Consider the following 20,842-nt stretch of genomic DNA (forward strand, 5'->3'; position numbering starts at 1 on the left):
TCCCTCAGGACCCGCAGATGTATCTCATCAGGTCCCATGGACTTGTGCACCTTCAGGTTCCTCAGGTGGTCTTGCACTTGATCTTCAGCTACAGTGGGCAGTTCTCCATTTTCCCAATCCTCACCTTCACATTCTGCGTCATGGGCAGTGCGGCTGCAGTCCTTGCCAGTGAAGACTGAGGCAAAAAAGTCACTGAGGACCTCAGCTCTGTCTCTGTCCTGGGTAACCAGTTCTTGCATTTCCTTCTGGAGATCATTTCAGGGGGTGAAGGACATTCAAAAGGACATTCAAAGCAAATGACAACATGGGTGAAATGTCTCCTAATCTATGCACATTGATCCATGCTTGTGAAGAAGAAGAAAGCTTATATATATGGCTGTTAACTTTGCCTTCATCATTGCTTTCCTTTCATATATGGAGGTGTTATTAGTAGAGAGCCATTCAAATGAATGGAAAATTAGAGTATGGGAAAATCCGAGGGGCAAGAAAGTGGCTCACTCTTTATTCGTTCATTGCAGAACACGGCTGTATGATCTACAGATTTTTAAGGGCCGTATATTAAAATTCTGGAGAATCTTTCTTTCTTTCTTTCCCCCCTCATGTACAGCATACTTGAGAACTCATCTGTAGAGTGATTGAGCTTGTCCTGGTTTGTATATCTAATTAAAACACAGAAAACACATCTTGACCTCTGTAATAACTGACTGAAGAACTGGTTGAAGAATTTTCTCCTGGGAAATGTGTACACACATAGTTTTTTATTTCAAAGAACACCATATTGTTCTCTAGGTAAGTTTCAGCAAGATCTAGTGCACATGCTGTCTTTCCTAGAGTAGCTTTTCCACTCAGACACATTTTATGAGTAGGTCTGAAAGAGCAAATGAACTAATTAATGTTTCAAATATTTGAGCTTACAATAAGCAGTAAAGTTATTTAGAGAGCTTCTTTACAGTGATTCATTCAAAAATGTTTTTACTTAGCCACTTAAATTTATTTCATTCCCTTAATAGTTAAATTAAAATCTGAGACGACTTCGTATGCACCATAAACCAGCTGAATCACTTTCTTTTTCTTTAAATAATTCTTTCACTTCTCACATCTACTTGGAACTAATTATTTCCTGCAGCTCTGCCAATCATATATTTTTATTTCAAAGCCTGTTATGCAGAAGGCTATTACCACTAGGTTCTATCATATAAAGGTCAAAGCTAGGTTGAAATAAAATTATACGAGATGAGAAAACACAGATAATGCTGCTGAGCAACTTCTTCACCAACCAAGTGAACTCAGAAGTTAAGGAATATTTAATTCTCTCAAAAGCACAGGACATTAGCAATAAGAAAATTAATATAACATTGAATTTAAGTCAAGGACATACTGAATAAAAGCAATATTGGAGGAAGAGGACTTTTTCTTTGTGATTAAGACACTGCTGTAATTACAAAAGATATTGCTAAAATACAATGCATTTATCCCAGACAGATCCAAAACCTTCAAGTGGTAAAATCCTAACTTCTAGCAAATAAGTAGGAGGATAACGTAGGCTGTTATAAATAATTCACAAACCTTGACAAAAACAGGAAGAGATTATTTAGTATATAAACCACACATTTAAAAGTTGTCCAAAACCAAGACATGGATGCGTGTACAATCTAAATAAATACCAATACATTTTAGGCAATATAGATGTTTTATTAATTTAAGCATTTAGCTGTTTGATATTTTATTTCAATATGCAAGTTTTTACTTGTCTGAGAAGGATGAGGGTCACCACTGCCTAACAGCATAGTTACTGGAGTGCATTAGATGGTAATTTCTGTTCTAGACATTTTTAACCTAAAATAAGTTTGTTAGCAAAGGACAAACCAAAATTAACAACTAGCATGTGTTTCCTATCTATGCTAGAATGTTACACTTCCCCCTCATAGTAATTAAAATGTATCCTGAAGCAAAATTTCATTTAGACAAGGCTCAAGAGAGTAGTCATCTGTTGAATCAACAGCTCTTCCTCGGGCAGCTGAATCGCCGTCACCTGTTGACACTTTGTGCATTGCACTAAGAGGTCACAGCATGAAGTGAGCTTGCAATAGATGTGGCACTTTAAAACATTGTTTTGATTTTAAATACAATTCCCCACACATCCTCAAAACATAAAATCTCTACAGAGCTTTGAAATCCACCCTGGACTGAACATTTCTAAATTTAAACTTACAATATTTCAAGTCAACTTCCCAACAGAACCCATACACAATTTAGTCACAAGAGAACCTAGTGTACCATAAAAGAAATACACTTTTTAAAAAACCTAAAAAACAGGGTCTGCAGCTCATTTAATATCCATTGTCTTGAGGGGGTTGGTGGAAGGCAATTTATTTGCTGAAAGGAGCTAAAAATAAAAACAAAGGAGAAAAAAAAATCACAGTTCCAATAACATTCCTCCAGATAGGTGCTGACAGACTGAATTTGGTCAATCATCAGGCTGTAGCTCCTGCCCTCCACCCAGTTCAGAGATCTCCGTATTGATGGCACAACCTCATGCTGATATGGCTACAAGGGCTGGTGAGTAATTCAAATCCCAGGTCACTAAGTACAGGAAGACGGCAGGAATCACTGAGACAGGTGTAATGGAATTTCTGCTGCACACCCTGTATCAGTCCCCTCTTTCTCCACAAGGAGAAAGGTACCCTTGAGGAGGTACCATCACCCTCCAGGTTTAAGTCACCCTTCCCTTGCCTCCAAGGTTGACTTCGTGGCTACAGCTCAGTAAATGCAGTGAGACTTAGATGGAAAGTCCTTTACCTAGATGGATGCAGTACAGATAACAAAAAAGGGTATGCAGGTGCTAAATCCCATAAAAGCACTTTCTCTTAGAATTTGATATTTATCTGGCTTTTTCCCAATGCAGCTATAGTAAAAAGAAAAATAAGGCCTGGGCCTCTGTACACAGCTGATAACTGGCTTGGGCCAGCATAAACTGAGATTATTTATTACCTTCCTTCATGAGATATGGTTCGAAGTCTACCTGCCAGCAAAGCGCGCTCCACTTGCTTCCCCAGAGCAGTAACTTAGACATGAATAATTCAGCACATACACACATATACGTTCCACGCACGTCTTCACTTATTGAGCCATAGCGGAACATATGTCACAACTGTCTTAGCTTTAATGATTTTGAGACAAGAATAAAGAATAAGCGCAGGCTGATATTCTACCCTGTGTTTAACATTATTAGTGACAATTCAAGGCACCCACAGCTGACATCTGCATTTCCAACGAAAGCCCATTATTAGTTCTCCCATCTTCTGAAGACCATGCAGTCTAATATTTTGCATTTTATATTAATGGTCTGGAACGTATTTCTTCTGACTCTGGTTTTATAGATGCTGCTATTATTTTTTTTTATACACATAGCTTTTATATAAAAACAATCTCGAAATAAGATTATTACTATATACTTATCACTTAAAAGGTGGTTTTTTTTCATTTCCAGTAAGTTTTCTTTTTAAAACAGAATTAGAAGTATTAGAGAAATGAAAAATTTTGTAGAATTATGCTCACATTTTTCATTTCTAAAAGGCAAGACAACCATTATAATCTGAAAATACCTTTCAAAATTTGGTTTTTCTAACTTTTATCACTCAAATATTCAAAACAGATCCGGTAATGGCAAGGAATTTAGCAGTTTCAAAATGGTTTCTAAAATTTATCTTGGCATCAATGAGGTACAGCGTGTGAAATATTGTTTCAATTGTAACAATTCAACCAATGTGCTCCAGGAACATAATTACTATTTATATGTTGTCAGCTTATACAATGGAACATTGCTTTGATTTACCACAGAACAAAAACGGTTTGAGGAATCAGACATATTAAAAAGATTACTTAAGACATGTATTAAATTATTTGCATTTCCTTTAAAAAAAAATCACTGAGAATAAATTCAACTATGTAGGAATCAGCAAAGGAAAGAAGATTGTAGCCCATGCATAAACATCAAGGCCTAACAGAACATACAAATATAGCTCCACACTTTTTTTTTATTAGCAAACATAACTTCAACAAAACAGCAGGACTGTCAAAACTGTGACTAAACAGATAAGATCAAAACAGAAAAAGTAGACTGTACTACAAACATTGCTCCCTTCCTCACTCTTCTCCTCCTTGGATTGCTCAAAACAATACAAATTCAAGATAAAAAACCAGAAAGCCTTACAAGTACAAGTGCATGGTAAGTTTGCTTCACCACGTAAAGGTGACCTATATAAGTCAGAATATTTACAATCAATTGAAGTGACTGAATTATGATTCTCACCATTGACGTTGTGCAATAAAGAGGCAGATTTATGGAAACGGGCATCTACCATGGATGAACACCTAAGCCCTCTCTTTGGAAAACAAAGCTCCAGTTAGGCGCCAAAAGCTTCGTACCTGCTATTTTGGGAGCACAGACAACTCAGTCCAGTTCATTGTTTGATTGCATGTACAGTGGCTTCATTTAGGATCTTTATAATCCTTATAAATCCTTCTGAGCCTTCAAAACCAGAACTCAATAAGGGGATTTTACTGGGATGTAAATGATTAAAACCAAAAGGAATTATGTTCTGTCTAGACTGGCTGCCTCCCCTCAAGTCATCTGAGGAGTAGATGAACTTCCCATTTTTAATTACAGAAGTAAAAGTCATAATTCTAATAACCCATAACTGTAAAATAGATTTGCCATCATCAGCATCAGATATTTACACACAAAAAGATTGCGCGTGGTTCTCCCAGGGGACTATAAATTTAAATAATTTATTTTGCACTGAATTTAGGCTATCTGCAAAGTAAAATACAGAACACAGGCCCTTACTGCTTCTGGTTTTGCCAATTATTTTTCCTAGTGCTGTTGTTATACATAGTATAGAGGCATACTGACCTTAATTGCAATAGATACTAGATGGTCCAGTCAATATTTTCACTTTCTGCTTCTACTCTCCTCACACTCTCTTCCTTTCCACAAGCCATTCACAGAGACTCTTCATAAGAATAGTTATTGCTGGGTTTTTACAGGGCTGTCTTTATGATGAAGAATTATCACTCCAGTGAATTAGAGAACCGTGGGAAAATTCCTATGTCTTAAAGACATTATTCAGGGCATTTCATACTTGAAAAGATTGTGGCACTGACTTTTTTAGAATACAAATCGCTTCACAGTATTTAAAATAAGACTGCCTATTACAATAAGTATAAAGTCTCCTAAAAAATAGAAAAGAGAAAAGAAAAGTAGCAACAATCAGCACTGATTCACAAACGCTATCTTAGAAAGGGAACCCCCTACCTTGCTGAAACAGTAATAGATCTAAAACTTAAGGATCTGCTTGTAATAAGATTTTATATTCCTGAAGATTTGTAAAAGATCTATAACTTCAGTACACAACCTGTCTTTGACATATTTAGTTCATCATGAGCATGGTTAGCTTATGAGTACAAAATACTGATTAATTACTATTATACTCATTTCAAAAGAAAACTGCTGTTTCTTCATATTTCAAGTAAGATAAATATTCTATAAAGGATGAAAATATGGCCTTCACATTCTCTCCTAGACTATAAGTTACTCAGGTTATTCAAACATATTAGCCATGGAAAGGAAAATATTAGAGAGGTCCTGGTTTCACCTTCATAAAACATATCCTGAATTATACAGTTATTTTAGATTTGGTACATTCTTCTGATTAATTTTGATTTTTTTTTCTGTAGTTCTCTTTCAAACTTTCCCTAGAAAAGGGAAAATGATGGGAAGGCAAGAGACAGAAAGCTGAAAATATGAAATACTACAACTAGATTGATTGTAGAAAAGGAGGAATGAAAACTAAGTTAGTGAAATAAGACATGAAAACATTTGAACACACACTGCTTCTGTATGATACCCCCCCCTCCCCCAACAGTCCTTTATTTTGCCTATAGTTTTTCCTGTTTTGAAATACACTGGACAAAAAAAGCCCTGTGCTAGACTTCATTCCCAGTACTTAGGAAATTGGACATGATAATGCAACTGGAAAAGCTGCCCCACTGTAAAGTTTTTCACACCTTCCACTTCAGTTGTGATCAGTGTCAGATTTGAATATCTGCCTGAGACAGAAGTTGGGTTTAAGTCCACTTGGCAGTTCCTACAGGAGTGACTGTTATAGACTGCAAGCTGCAGAAGACAGTTTTTCTATTTAATCGTATGTTTCAGTTCCTAGCACAAGAAGATAAAAAAATATTGCAAATAAAACATGAGGTTCTTTAAGGCTAAAAATGCGAGAGGCAGAAAACTTTAGTAAAAGTACTGAGAAAAGCTCTTTAAAGAGACCTCCTAAGAACAAAAAAATTGTTTGTGGACTTTATTCTCTGAATTGTATAAAGTTTGAAATACTTCAGAGTTATTTTCATTTACAATGCTACTTAAACTTTCAGATCTTGCTTTGTAGTTTTTGTAGCAAGTTTCATGGTTTGCTGAAAAAGCGTCACATCACAGTAATCAAGAGTAAAACCTACAGAACTCGAACACCTGAAAAATATAAAGGATTTAATATCATAGCAACTTCTAAAGCTGCTCTTGTCCCCGTATCTCTCTCCCAGGAGCAATACTTTGTGCCTCCTCCCCTGACAATTATACTAGTGATAATCTGCCATTCAAAAAGGTTCTCATGAGACATGCTTCATGTTAAGGTATGGAAACACTTACCTTTCAGGAATAAAACAAGACATGGCAAAATTTAATACACTCCCTTTGCTTTTATATAATATTCCATTAAGCATTCTTTATTGTGGCAAATGTGGAAAACAAACCACATTCACCGCAACCCATAGTGCCCCCTGGGTTGGGAAGAGGAGTATCTAACTCAGAGATGCAAGGGAAAGGAAGAAATCAGATGTATTTTTCACACAATCTAACCAGCAAGTAAACAGTCAACCTTCAAACTAATTACAACGCTAAAGAATGCTCCCTGAGAACAACAGCTTATTAGATTAAAAAAATATAAAATTAAGAACACAAAAACACCAAAGATATTCTGGTCAGCATGTACTAGTTATAACTCTTCAGCAGTAATTTACTTTTTGTAGGCATCCTAGCAAAAGAGAGTTTTGAAAAGAGAGATGCAAAAAAGCATAAAAATGCTAGTTTTCAGTTGCATATGCACTTTACTCAAGCACAAGGAGCGACAGGGAAGAAAACACAAATTATCCATTTGGAAGTTTACAGAATAGGTAAAGAGATTTGCAAAATTTACTGCTCAGACATACAAGTCAGGTTTTCAATGATGAATAAAAGACGATCAACAGGGAAGGGGAATAAGGCAGGAAAGACTTCGAAAAAGACAACTATCTAAGATGAATTTCTGTCCATCCATCTCCACAGACCCAAAAGCTTCTGCCGCATCACTTCCTTACTGTGTTGATTCTCCATCCTACAAGCTCTCCAAGGCCACCGTTTGTTGCCTTCCCTATTCTGTAATGCTACTCTATTCATATAGCCTAAAGAACACTAACACATATTACCTGGCTGGCCAAGTTGTCCCTGCTCTCAGTAAACCGCATTATAAAAATGGGAGCAGGAGGAGAAAGCAATGCCCCTAGCAGCTGTGTAACCTCACAAATTCAAACAAGGGATTTGGAAGTAGAGGAGAGGCTCTGGAATTAAGGTGCCAGAGCAGCGCGGCTACAAGCACTCTTAATGCATCTCTCCCTGTGTGACACCAGAAAACAAAGCATGACACAATTGAGTAGATGTTCTGTATTTCATGTAACTGACACCTCTTAGCTGTGATAGAATGAAGTGATATATACAGCTTTTGAGAACCTAACACACAGTAAAAGCACTGTTACAAACAGTTGGGCACTTATTTGGTACATCTCACCAAAAAGCAGCGGAAGTAATAGAAAGGGTGTAAGAGTAAAAACACACAGCACCCTCATTTTCCAGGGCACTATTAGAATCACAGATTCATAGCAGAGTTTGGGTTGGGAGGTACCTTAAAGACCATCTAGTTCCAGCCCCCCTGCCGTGGGCAGGGACACCTTCCACCAGACCAAGGTGCTCAAAGCCGCATCCAATCTGGCCTCGGACACATCCGGCAATAGGGTATCCACAGCTTTTCTAGGCAACCTGTTCCAGTGTCCCACCACCCTCAGAGTAATGAGTTTCTTCCTAGTATCTACTCTAAATCTACCCTCTTCCAGTTCAAAACCATTACCCCTCGTCCTATCCCTACACTCCCTGATTAGTTACAAAAGCATTTTAAATCTCTATTTTGAGATGGTACCATTTGAGAAATAACCTCAGAATTAAAAGTAAGAGCAGAAGGGTCACTGGCAGCCAGGGGCATTTGTAAACAGAAAAGCTGCAATTAAATGCTTGCATCTCTGAATTGTGCCCTCATAATTTTCATGGTACATTTTTAAGATAAGGTTAATAGGCTAATAAATGAAAGACAGCATGTACTGTGAGCTTTACATCACTTTAAAATGTGGCTTGTAACAGGAAAGTCAGACGTAATATTTTACAAAGACTTAAAGCAAAGAATTTTCATGCATGAATTCAATGAGCACGTTGGCTATGGGCAGGATTTATGACCAGCATATCTGTTTACCATGACATATTTTATCTAATAGCTACAGCATTGTTATGCATAATGACAACCAAAGAAATCTTGATCTTGACTTAATTTAATGCACAGAGTATTAGGAAATTTAATCAAAATTCTATTGCCTTTCTAAACATTAAAATAATTATTCTTTTTCAAGCATTCAGTCTATTCTTACCATTGCAATCTGGTCTCATCAAAACTTGGCTAGAGTTTAAAAATTTAAAGGCCAGGGTTAGAAAGAAAAAGGAAAGTACTATTCATTTTCAGCATCTTTGCTAAGAATGCATTAATTAGATCCTACATTATGCCAGTGTCACTTTTTATTACTTAACTAAGGAAAAAATAGTTGCTTAAGTTTAGTGTCTACATAGCTATATGCAGCTATCGAATATGATTTGAGAAAAAGCCTCTAAAATCAAGGTTTACCAGGAAGAGCTGTCTCAAAGATGACTGGAAAATGAAGACATTCTTTTGTGGATTGTTTCTGATGAACAGGGATTTGGATTTACTTGTATTTGCTTCCGGGACTGTTAATTATTCTGTTGACAGCTTCCTCTGTTACACTAGAATTACCCACCAAATTTGAACTCTTTATTCACTATTCAGGTGAAAGAGGTAATGCCATGCAGTCACAGTTGTTATAATAATGATCTCAACTACATACACACAAATCAGGAAGCCAAAAAGCAACAGGCATTGCAGGGGTTTAGCTCTGTACTCATTAAGACTAAACTCCATAAGGAATTAGCCTTTTTTATGTTCAGAGAAACACAAAAAAATCCATATTTCATGTGTGCAAAGCACACATACAACCAGGGATATAAATGTAGACAATTACAATTTTAAAAGCCAACTACTACAGGAGCTTGACTCCTACAAATCAATGGGCCCTGGCAATATCCAGCTGAGGGTGTTAAGAGAGATGGCTGACATCATTGCGGGGCCAGTCTCCATAATCTTTGAGAAGTCATGGAGATCGGGGGACATCCCAGAAGACTGGAAGAAGGCTAATGTCAACCCCACCTATAAGAAGGACTTACAGGAGGATCCAGGAAATTATAGGCCCATCAGCCTTACTTCAGTCCCTGAGAAAGTTATGGAATGAGTCCTCCTGGGGGCTTATCACAAGTCAAATGAAGCACGTGATTGGGAAAAGCCAGCACGGATTCACCAATGGCAAGTCGTGCTTGACAAACTCGACTGCCTTCTATGACAAAGCAACCTGCTCAGTTGATGTGGGGAGAGCAGGGGACACTGTCTACCTGGATTTCTCCAAGGGTTTCAACACGGTTCCCTACAGCCTCCTCCGAGAGAAACTAATGCATTACGGTCTAGACAAGTGGTCTGTGTGGTGGGTGGGAAACTGGCTGACAGGCCGCACTCAGAGCGTGGTGGTACATAGCTCCTTTTCAAACTGGCAACCTGTCACAAGCGGGGTACCCCAGGGATCAATATTGGGCCCAACACTGTTTAATGTCTTCATATGTGACCTGGATGATGAGATCAAGCGTACCCTGACGAAGTCTGCTAATGATACCAAACTGAGTGGGGAAGTGGACACTTCGGAAGGGAAAGCCACCCTGCAGAAACACCTGGATAGACTGGAAGAGTGGGCTAACAAGAACCTTATGAAGTTCAACAAAAAAAGTGTAGGGTCTTGCACCTGGGAAAACATAATCCAGGAGTGCAGCACAGGCTGGGATCTACCCAGCTGGGGAACAGCTCTGTGGAAAGAGACCTGGAGGTCCTGGGGGACAAGAAGCTCAATATGAGTGAACAGTGTGGTGGTGCGGCAAAGACAGGCAACAGGATGCTGGGTTGCATCAAGAAGGGCATCACCAGCAGAGAGAAAGAAGTCATTATCTCACTGTACTTAGTGCTTGTCAGCCCACACCTGGAATACTGTGTTCAGTTTTGGTCCCCAATATACAAAAAAAGATGTGGAAAGGCTGCAGAGGGTCCAGAGAAGGGCAACAAAGATGATCAAAGGACTGGGAAGCCTGCCACAGGAGGAAAGGCTGAGAGAATTGGATTTGTTCAGCCTTGAGAAAAGGGGAGACCTTATCGCTGTGTATTTAAAGGGTAGCTACAAATAAGATGGAGACTCTCTTTCTACAAGGAGTCGCATGGAAAAGATGAGAGGTAATGGGTACAAGTCACTCCTGGGGAGATTCAGATTGAACACAAGAGGAAGATTTTTCACAATGAGAACAATCAGCCATTGGAATAATCTCCCCAGGAAAGTGGTGGATTCTCCAACATTGGACATTTTTAGGATTTGGCTGAACAGAGTGCTGGGCCATCTCGTCTAGACCGTGCTTTTGCCAAGAAAGGTTGGACCAGATGATCCTTGAGGTCCCTTCCAACCTGATATTCTGTGATTCCATGATTCTATGAAATAAGTACATGCATTTTGAGAAATAATTTGTCATTTTTCAATGAGAAAAAGATTCTTAGAAAAAAAAATCCATCTAGGTTGTAAGAAAAGATAAACTGTGTTACAATTGATCTCTACTTCTAAAAACATTTCACATGCCAAACATGACTTGACATGATAATGACATCTTTCCCATAATGGTGCCGCCATCTCATAGAAAAGCAGAAGTGGCATACTAGTTTTGATATTTCTTGGATCTTCCTTTATTTCCCACAACAGAATTCTTCTGTATATGAAGATATACTACTATTTTTTATTCCACCTTATTTCCTGTCTTTTTTTCAATGTATGGAGCATTCTTGTCCTCTGCCCTAAGCCCATAAACGCATATCAGTGGCAGAATACGTGACATTTCACAAAACAGCACTTTCTGAATTTCAGAGAGGTAAGCCCCAAGTCTGTGAACTATAAGACACTCTGGGTACACCTACACTCATGAACCAACACAGCAAAGGCCTTGTCTCTATCCCTGAAGCCACCAGCTGTCTGACCACGTTCATACTTTCACTCTCCAAAGGAGAATGAAGACTTCTCAGAATGCCTGCTAAGAATGGTCCCTAAGCAACGTTAAACTTTAAGCTATTCTTGAGAATTGCTTAAGAGCACTGTAGCCAGCCAGGGCCAAAGCTGTGGCGGAGACCATTTTAACCACTTAAAACGAAGACAAAGTTTCAGTAGCAGGACCCCACGCCTTGCACAGTTTTATTTATCAGAATAGGTGTATGCAGTCTCTCAGGGTGGGCTCTGAGAGATAATTTTATCTACTCTTGAGTTGCTCTTTATAGAAGGAACGAAGCGAAGCAGAAAAGAAAAAGTAGGGATTGCTCTGCATTTCCTCAAAGAGCTGAGGTTGAAAGGCAGGCTTATTTCACTAGCATGTATCTTCCTTTCTATGAATTTGATTTCAGCATGTGAGATGAAAGCAGTGACACATCCATGTCATATTTTGAGTTGCTATTAGTAATAATCAGCATCATGATTCAGTCTGAAGACGACAACAAAAAAGATCTTTCTTAGTCTCCTGAAGAATCATTTGTTTTTCCTGACACAGGCATCTCTTCTAACACAATGGGATGTGTTACCACCAGCTTCTAGAAACTAGATGTCACAGAAACAGTGATTAAAAAGAAATTAAGTCAAAGGGTTACATTAGCGTCCCTGAAGACTGACTTTTGCAATAGCTATAGGTGATCAGGATCAGAATTCAATACAAAATTTATCATGGAAAGAGACAGCCAAGACAGATTATTTCCATGCTTTCCCTAAGAACTCCAGTATAGGTCTCTCCCAGTCACTGTAATTCAATTTTTATTTTTTCTTCTTCCTAAGACTTTTTCTGTGTAGACATCTAGAGCCAAATACACAATATATATTTCAACGAGTCTATTCTCTTAGTTTTCTTTGGTTCTTTCTAGAAGGCTGCTGTGGTTTATTCCTGACGCACCACAGCAAAATTGAAAAGCTAAGTCACAATAAGCCTCGCTGATAACAATGTGGATTAAAATTTGTAAAAGGTAGGTCTTTGCCCACTCACTTTCTCTCATTTTTTTCCCTTACTACTTTCATTTGTTTCTATACCCTCTACTCACTATTAAGTTTCTGTTACCATCCTCTCCTGATGAACACATCATCCTCGTTTAAGGTGACTTCCTTACCTCCTCTGGTTCATGCTCAGGTGAAATCCTAAGTCTGAAGAAAGATCCCGTGGTTTACTGAGACACTCAGCTCCATGATTCCACAGTGTTCTCCCAAAATCATAGTATCGTACAGAAAATGAAAAACGTTACTTTTGCTCCCAGCTGATCTGTTACTAGCAGATTGCTGCTTCTCTTAAATCTCAAACTGACATTGGTCTCTTAAACACTTCACTTTTTAAATGCCAGGGCTGCAAGGGAAAAATTGAACACAACTATTTATAGTTTGGGATCTTTGGTTTGTAGGCTGAAGCTTTAAGCATACAGCTTTAAGAATAAACGTGCCTTCTCACAATTTCTGCTCATAAAAGGCAACAGTGGTCACGGTATTCAGTTAGCTTAGACACAGAGAAGCCAGGCTAAGCATTCTGGGCTTTATTTAGGCATCAGTCTTCAGTCCTAAATGTCCCCTTGTTAAAAGCCAGAGAAGTACAGCACAGAACAGAGATAAGGTTGCTCTGTCTCAACTGCTACACTTCCAAACATTAATTTTAACACTATTTAACCACCTAAACCCAAGAACTAGAATAAATACAAGAATGGAATACACTGCAATTTTGAAGCATGACGATAGTGGTGGCAGAATACACTGAGAATAGTTCAAAGTGATATTATACTAAAGGACATATGGACATTTGTAATTATATATTAATTTGCTGTGATATAAAATTTAATTCCATAATTTTTCTGTATATATGTTAACAGCTTTCACTGTACGATTTACAGTTATTCTGAGAGGCACAAGTTGACGTATATCTTGCTATAAATCCATGGTGCATTCTGAAAAACCATATATTATCTCATTTTAGTACTAACTTCTGTATTTTTATGTCTGCACTGGTCATCCTAACACACAAATTCTCAGCAGTATTAATAGTGCACATAAGTCTTTGAGACTTCATGGGGAATTTGTGAATGCAATATTTCAGAAGGAATATTCTGACAAAGAAAACTTTGCAAGGCTTAGCTAGTATGGGATGCTACGCAAGAAAAGTAAGTTGAGCGTTTGAGAATAAGGTCAGCTGAAAATATCTGTAGTTCACTAGACCCGACTAAAACATGAGGTTTGCCTCAGCAAGGTGTTCATCAACAGGGTTTGTCTTATCTCTAACAGCAGTGTGCTGAGTCACTGTGGAGGATGAGATAGGGGACAAGGGACATGTTGGAAACCTTATAACTCACATGACAGACAGTGAGTACAGTAACTCCACCATTCACCTTCAGAAGATACAACTACTTTCAAGATCAAAAGGAGAGATGAGTTCAAGAAAGACAGGGATCTGCTGGAGAGGCAGACAAAGGCTACAAAGATGATAGGGGATTGGAACATCTCTGATACGAGGAGAGGCTGAGGGACTTGGGTCTCTTTAGTCTAGAGAAAAGAAGATTGAGGGGAGATCTTATTAATGCTTACAAATACTTAAAGGGAGGGTGCCAGGGGGATGGGAGCAGTCTTTTTTCAGTGGTGCCCAGTGACAGGACAAGAGGTAATGGGCAGAAACTTGAACACAGGAAGTTCCACCTTAACATGAGGAGGAACTTCTTTACTTTGAGGGTAGTGGAGCACTGGAACAGGCTGCCCAGAGAGGTTGTGGAGTCTCCCGCTCTGGAGACATTCAAAACCCGCCTGGATGCCGTCCTGTGCAACCTGTTGTAGGTGACCCTGCTCTGGCAGGGGGGTTGGACTAGATGATCTCCAGAGGTCCCTTCCAACCCTGACCATTCTGTGATTCTGTGGTGATGAATTCCAGAGCACCTCATATAACTGACGGTGAGATCTTTTGGGGGCTTTTTTTTTTTTTTTGGAGTGGAGGTGTTATTTGTTTGGGGGGAATGTTTTGTTTCTAAACAGGACTGATGCTTTGTGTAATTATTTGATTCGAAGCTCTGCTAGGAAAATTTACACAAATCTAACTCTTACAACTTAAAAAGGAACTTATCCTTTCTTGACAATTACAAGTTTTCAATACATTTACCTCTCTTGGTGGTAAAATTCTGTTGATCACTTCTTGCCAAGCCAAACATCCTCGGGTGCTCACTTTTGTAATTAGGCTTCTAAAATTAACCTAAAACCACTGTGATTTTTAGTCTTTGTAGTAGGACCACTGATAATAACTTCTTGCAGCTGAAGCCCTGCTTGTACTCATACTGACAACATTACTGTAATTTGTCCTTGACATTAAAATAGTATTATATAGTAACTAACGCTTCTCTTTCATTCCCAGTGCATTTTAAAAACAAACAAACAAATAAACAAACAAACAAAAACCCAAACAAGCTTTAAAGCATTTACAATCCTGCTCAAAAGCAGACTTTTCCCAAACCTTAACAGTCCTCTGGAAATCCTCTTACCATTTTTCTTGTTTGCCAAGTGGGATTCTTCACATTAAGTCTGCACACTTTGCTACAAATGAGTTTTTTCCCATTCCACCCAAAAAAAAAATGTTTCACTAAAATAATTATGACTTTCAGAAAGTGTTATTTTACAGTATATGAATATCCCAAACTTAGGGAAGAAGGAACCTGTACACTCAGGCTAGACATAAGATGAGAGCAGAGACAAGGAATGACGTGAAGGTAAATAAACACAGAATCACAGGCAGAGGAACAAGAAAACGTAAAGGAAAAATGAGAACCCAGGAGGGTTTTTTTAGAAAACTGTATTCTTCAGAAGTCTGTAAGGAATTTTTGTTTACTGAAAAACTCCTAATCATAGGAAGGATCTAGGAAACAAACGCTTACTCTTCAGGGAAGGTTATTGAAAAGATCATTGAGATCACTCTATCCTAACCAAAGCCAGTATGCAATTTCTGTTTTCAAAAAATTATTTTAAATATTGTTTTGAAAAGATATATATGGTTAAACTGATCCTTCTCAAAGGACATTTTCTCTTCCTTAGACATAACAGAGAAATCACTAGAAAATTTATTTCCTAGTAAGTGGTAACAAGTGGAACATGTTGTCAAGGTTAGGTCTTCAAACAAGCTTCAGTAGGAGACCCTGCCATAAGAACCCTGACTAACTTCAATTTCCACATATATTGTGACTTTTGGGGAAAAAATCCAAGAGATAAAAAAAAAAAAACCCACTATAAAAGATAACATACAAGAGCCCTTTGGTGACATTCAAACCTTTACCATATTTGAAAGCTGCTTAAAAGAAAAGAAGTTTCTCCTTTTCTGCACTGTTTAACAGCTCTTTCTTGTAACCACAAAGACTGTCAACAAAAGCTTCTCCTTTTCCACAACAGCCACAATCTAGTTCTTTATTACATATCTACCCTACAGCCAGTGTAAACAGGAGAGCTTGCTGCTGAGGACTTAACAGAGGACGAGTTGCCTGGTTTCAAAGAGAAATTTGAGAAAGAACTGATGGAACAGCCTAACAAGGAGCACCGTGATGCTCTGGTAACAACTATACCAGTTACAGGCTAACTTCTCCATCCCCTCTCAATTTCACTGCTTAAATAGTTCAAATATGCTCTAGAGATAGGAAATTTTCCAACAGTGTTTAGCAAACTGTTTCAAACCGCCATCTTTTCTTGAGCAGGTGGAAATAAATCAATGTCTATTATAAGGCTGCTTTCAATCTTAATTCTGATACATTGCTTGTTATTGACCTACAAAATACCCAAACACTTTTGGTGTTTAAATTTACTCTGAAGCTCTTATTTAGACAAATAAGATTAAAATAGAAATGAGAATCAATAACTAGTGATAAAAGCAATAAAACCAAAAGTACTTACGTTAAACTTAATAATGTCATATATCAAGTACCGAGGGACAACCTGTCCATTAACCTTATCGATGATCATTTCCTTAAAAGAAAAGAGAGAACATTTACATTTATTTCACAAAGACAGAAGAATGTCAACACATTTATACTTAGTGCACATACCTGTAAGTATGATACAATCAATCACTGGCCACATCTTTATTATAGAAACGCTTTTACAATAGGTCAAGATTATAAAAATATTATTATGGTCTTAAATGTCTCTCTTGAAGCATGCAGTAAGAAGCCAGGAAGCTGTACACAGTCTGATCTGCAACATTTATACATTAGTTTCCCCACAGCTTTCAAAATCACTACCTTTCTTGAGTGAATTATGAGTTTTTAGAAACCTCAGTAAGAACTGCGATCCTAAGTCAACCAAGCGCTTTTGGAAATCTCGCCTACAGTAAGGAGTACAACAGCAAAGAAGTAAAGAACAAGCATTAACATCCATTTTCTATGCTCACGTTGGATCTTTTCATGTTAACAGCATCATAGGCAGCATTGACAACCGCAGTTTGCTTGAGTGTTGTATTGTGACTAAACAGTAGGGTTCCTTCAAATGGAAATATCACGGATACTATACGTATCACATGAAATCAGTTAACATTCAATATATATTGGTAAATCATCTTGAAAGTATGTCAGCTAGAAGAAACACCACTAACGATCAACATCCACACACAAAAGTGTTTCCTGAACTTCATGGTACATACAGAAATATATACATCTTACATGCTGGTGCTTACATCTGTAACTCAGGTTTCATATGATATGAATTAGACATAGTTTATTAGTTTGATAAACTAATAGTTTCATATAAATTAGTCATGATTGAAAATGCTAACAACCAACCGATCAGTAGATCTTTTTCAGAGACAACTTTGCAATATTCACTTCTCTAAATGCAATCAATCTTCTCCCTGTCCCCCCTCCTGCAATTCTTGACTAATAAGTTAGTTGTATCAGCTCAGGATTTTTTTCTGCCGATATCAAGTTAAAATTCCAAATTCACACATACAAGATAAAACAACTGTAAAAGGTGAAAATATTTCACTATAACATTATGAAAACAAAACTGTGAGCTCAAGAATTATTCCAAAATAGAACCTTACATCAACTCAAATTAGTTTTGTTTAGTTTGTTTCTTGCTAGGTCAGCAGCATTCTTATGTTTTACAACCTTTTAACTTCTCTTAGAATCTGTAACTTCTACAAAGTAAACCCAAACAAGAGTCTCAATGTAAGACTGATTTTCAGTCTGTACACATACCAAGCTTCTTGAATTGTACCTAGTATTTAACCGCATTTGGCTTTGAAAAATAAGCAAGCAGTTGTGACAACAGAATTGTTTTAAAGCAAATATAAAGCTTGAAGCATTTAAAACTAAACTGGAAGACATGAACCTGTTGTTCTCAAAAACCACTGGGAACTATAAGTTGCCTACTAAATATTTTGGAATCTTGTCTTTTGTGAACACAACACTGAGATGGAGAATGGGTTTTCACAGCCAAATGCAGCATTCACAGGTGTTGTGAATGACTACCTGAAGTGACCTTACACATCTTGCCACATCATTAAAAAAAAAAATATTAATTCAACTAGTGAAAAATATTCCTTTGTAACACTACAATATCTTATTTTTAACTCTAAAAATTATTTAGTCACTGGTACTGTCAAATAACATTTGCAGAAAGTCTACATAGAAGCGATGTAACAAAATGCTGTTCTGTTACTTTCCAATATTTAGGTAAGACACTGGTGAGCTATCAAAGGAACAACAGATGCCAACACTGCAACGCCACCTTTGCCAATAAATTTTACAACTAACTGCGAGAACTGATGGGAGTAGGTATACCCTAAGAGAGAAAGAAGGCATTATGTTCAAACTTGGAAGAGTGTGTAAAGATACAATGCAGGGAAAAAAAAAAAGAAAGAAAGAAAAAAAAGGGGGGGGGGGGAAGCCCACCCAGAATTCCTGATAGTAATCAGGTAACATGAAAAGAAAGTAAAACTGAAACAAAAGAATGTTACCATATTTCTTTAAAGTTTCAACCACATTAGCAGGTGAAACAAATTTTTAAAATACATTTAATTGAACATATATTTAACATTTGAGTACTCATTTCCTCAGCATGCATATTCAGAGCCTCAGCTTTGATGCAAAGCCGGCATTTGTATGCAAAACCCTGCAAATGTTTCAGTGCCTTGTATTACAAGTTTTTATGCCTAATTTTCAAAATCTGACTCTCTGGATATTCAGTTTAAGAAGAATTATAAAATACAGCCAAGAGGACCAAAAATGATTTTTAAAGCTTCTCTGGAATGTTCAGTTTTAGCACAGAATTAATTTTATAAAGAAACTTTTTCTGTACTTCAGACATGTCTAAACATTTTCACTCCACTACTGGTCAAACTAACTTCTTTCCTCACATCTTCACTTCTTTTCTTCCTCCCCTGCCTCTTGATCTCTTTTCACATCCTGACTGATATCCCAGCTACCAGAGCAAATAAACAACAGCACAATATGCCCCAGCAGTAGAGATGACAAATTCCTGTGCTGCTCATCTCCATCATGACAACAACATTCACTGCTCCATTAGTTACGCCAATACAACTGTCATAAGGCAAAAGCTGTAAAGTGATCAGAAGAACGATTTAGATCAGAAATATGCTAACATATCCTTATTTAACAGTCTGATTTCAGAATCTTCCTTGAAATTATAAGAACTGAAAAATACCTCAGGGAATAGACCTCAAAGTTAAGTTCATAGACTGCTGGGAAAATGTTGTATTTGAGAAACTGATCACATTCATCACTCATTCCAATCTGAGTAATAACCTGATAAGGCTATATTTAAGTCAGTTTTTAGACAACTAAAAACTTAAACCCAAAACCATTCAAATGACATGATAATAGAACACAAAAGTATCCACAAGATGCACCAGCATCCATACATTTCCTTTTATAGACCCCATATTGATTTACAGCCACTATTGTGTGTTTTAAAGTTACCACTGCTAGTAAGTATGATCTTTATCACTTGTCCATTAGCTGCTAGTTTAGGTATTAACTTAACCTGTGGGCTTGTAGAACAAGGCCCAGTGGCCAGTTTCTTCGATGTCATATAGCAAAACTGTGCTGGTGTTAATCTTTTCTTAATCTTCTGGTGCTGCAGGGCATAGCCTTACAGCATATTAGAAACAGCAACCGTGCTAAGAGATTTTAGCTGGACAAATACCAAAAGAACAATGCTGGACTGACAGCTCACGGACGTTTTCTTTTTTCCTTGAATCACATATCGAACCAGCAACTTAGAATTAAAATAATCCAAAATTTAATCACAAAGCAAAGGATATCATTTTACTTGCAAAATGTATTTTTTGTTGACACAGAGTATGGAATCAGACCTAATCACACATCTGTTTGTTGTTCCTTTTCCTTTGCCTTTCCTTTATCCATTTACCTTCAACACAATTCTAGCCACTGCTGTCTTTCAGGAATGAAGAGCTTTTTTTTTTTTTTTAAAAAATCTGTTTTGCACAAAGTGCCAGCCTCCGCAAACTCAAAAAAGTTATGCCATTTCTGAGAGAGCTTACAATTAAGTGAGGTCTGTACTGATACAAAAGCATAAATCAATCTTAATCTCACTCTCCACTTTTGGAGTCCTTGGCTCTCCTAAGTCTTCAAGCGTGAACAATATTTTATATATAAATAAAATACATACAGAATTATACTAAAATTATAAGAAGTATTTCAAGCCTAAGAATGCCTCTGCATTTTCTACTCAACTGTTCCAAAGCTAAGTAGAATGCCAAGAAAGTTCCTGAAAATAACTAATTAGTTTTCTGGCATGACAGCCAAAACACTTGAACAAAAAAATCTATGCATTACCTCAGAGAGCAGTATGGATGCAAAACACTTGGCTTCTAAAGGAACACATCATATTATACCAGTCACCTGTAGGTAATGTTCAAATTGGCTTTAATGAGATTTGCGGAAAACTTTCTTCCATGCCAGGAGAACAATCACAACTGAAGAGCTGGAGATGAGCACAGAGTATTGCAGATCTCTCATCACCCGGGACATAACTGATCATAGGAAGAACTCTTTGCAAGTAATTTCAGCCTGAAGTGAACCGTAAATGTATTTGAAATTCTCAAAGACAACCACATGAAAGGCTTACACCAGAAGCCTTAAAGCAAGTTAATAGATCACTGAACTAATGGAAATTGCCTTTATGAAAGTTTTATATAGGCTGTCATTCTAAATAAAGTTAGGGGAAATTACCTAATCTTTTGTATTCTTAACACAAGTAGTTGTTT

At 37.4% G+C, this 20,842-nt stretch overlaps 1 protein-coding gene across 2 annotated transcripts in view; it reads right to left on the reverse strand.

Annotated features, from left to right (window-relative positions):
* Positions 1-20,842, reverse strand: part of RNGTT (RNA guanylyltransferase and 5'-phosphatase) — a 187,121-nt gene that overhangs the window by 120,168 nt on the left and 46,111 nt on the right. For both annotated transcript variants that reach the window (XM_009887496.1, XM_009887497.1), the window contains exon 9: positions 16,489-16,560. In XM_009887496.1, coding sequence (XP_009885798.1) covers positions 16,489-16,560 — 72 coding nt within the window. The remainder of the gene's footprint in view (positions 1-16,488; positions 16,561-20,842) is intronic.

Source organism: Charadrius vociferus, unplaced genomic scaffold, assembly GCF_000708025.1.
Source record: "Charadrius vociferus isolate BGI_N301 unplaced genomic scaffold, ASM70802v2 scaffold185, whole genome shotgun sequence".
Lineage (NCBI taxonomy): Eukaryota > Metazoa > Chordata > Aves > Charadriiformes > Charadriidae > Charadrius > Charadrius vociferus.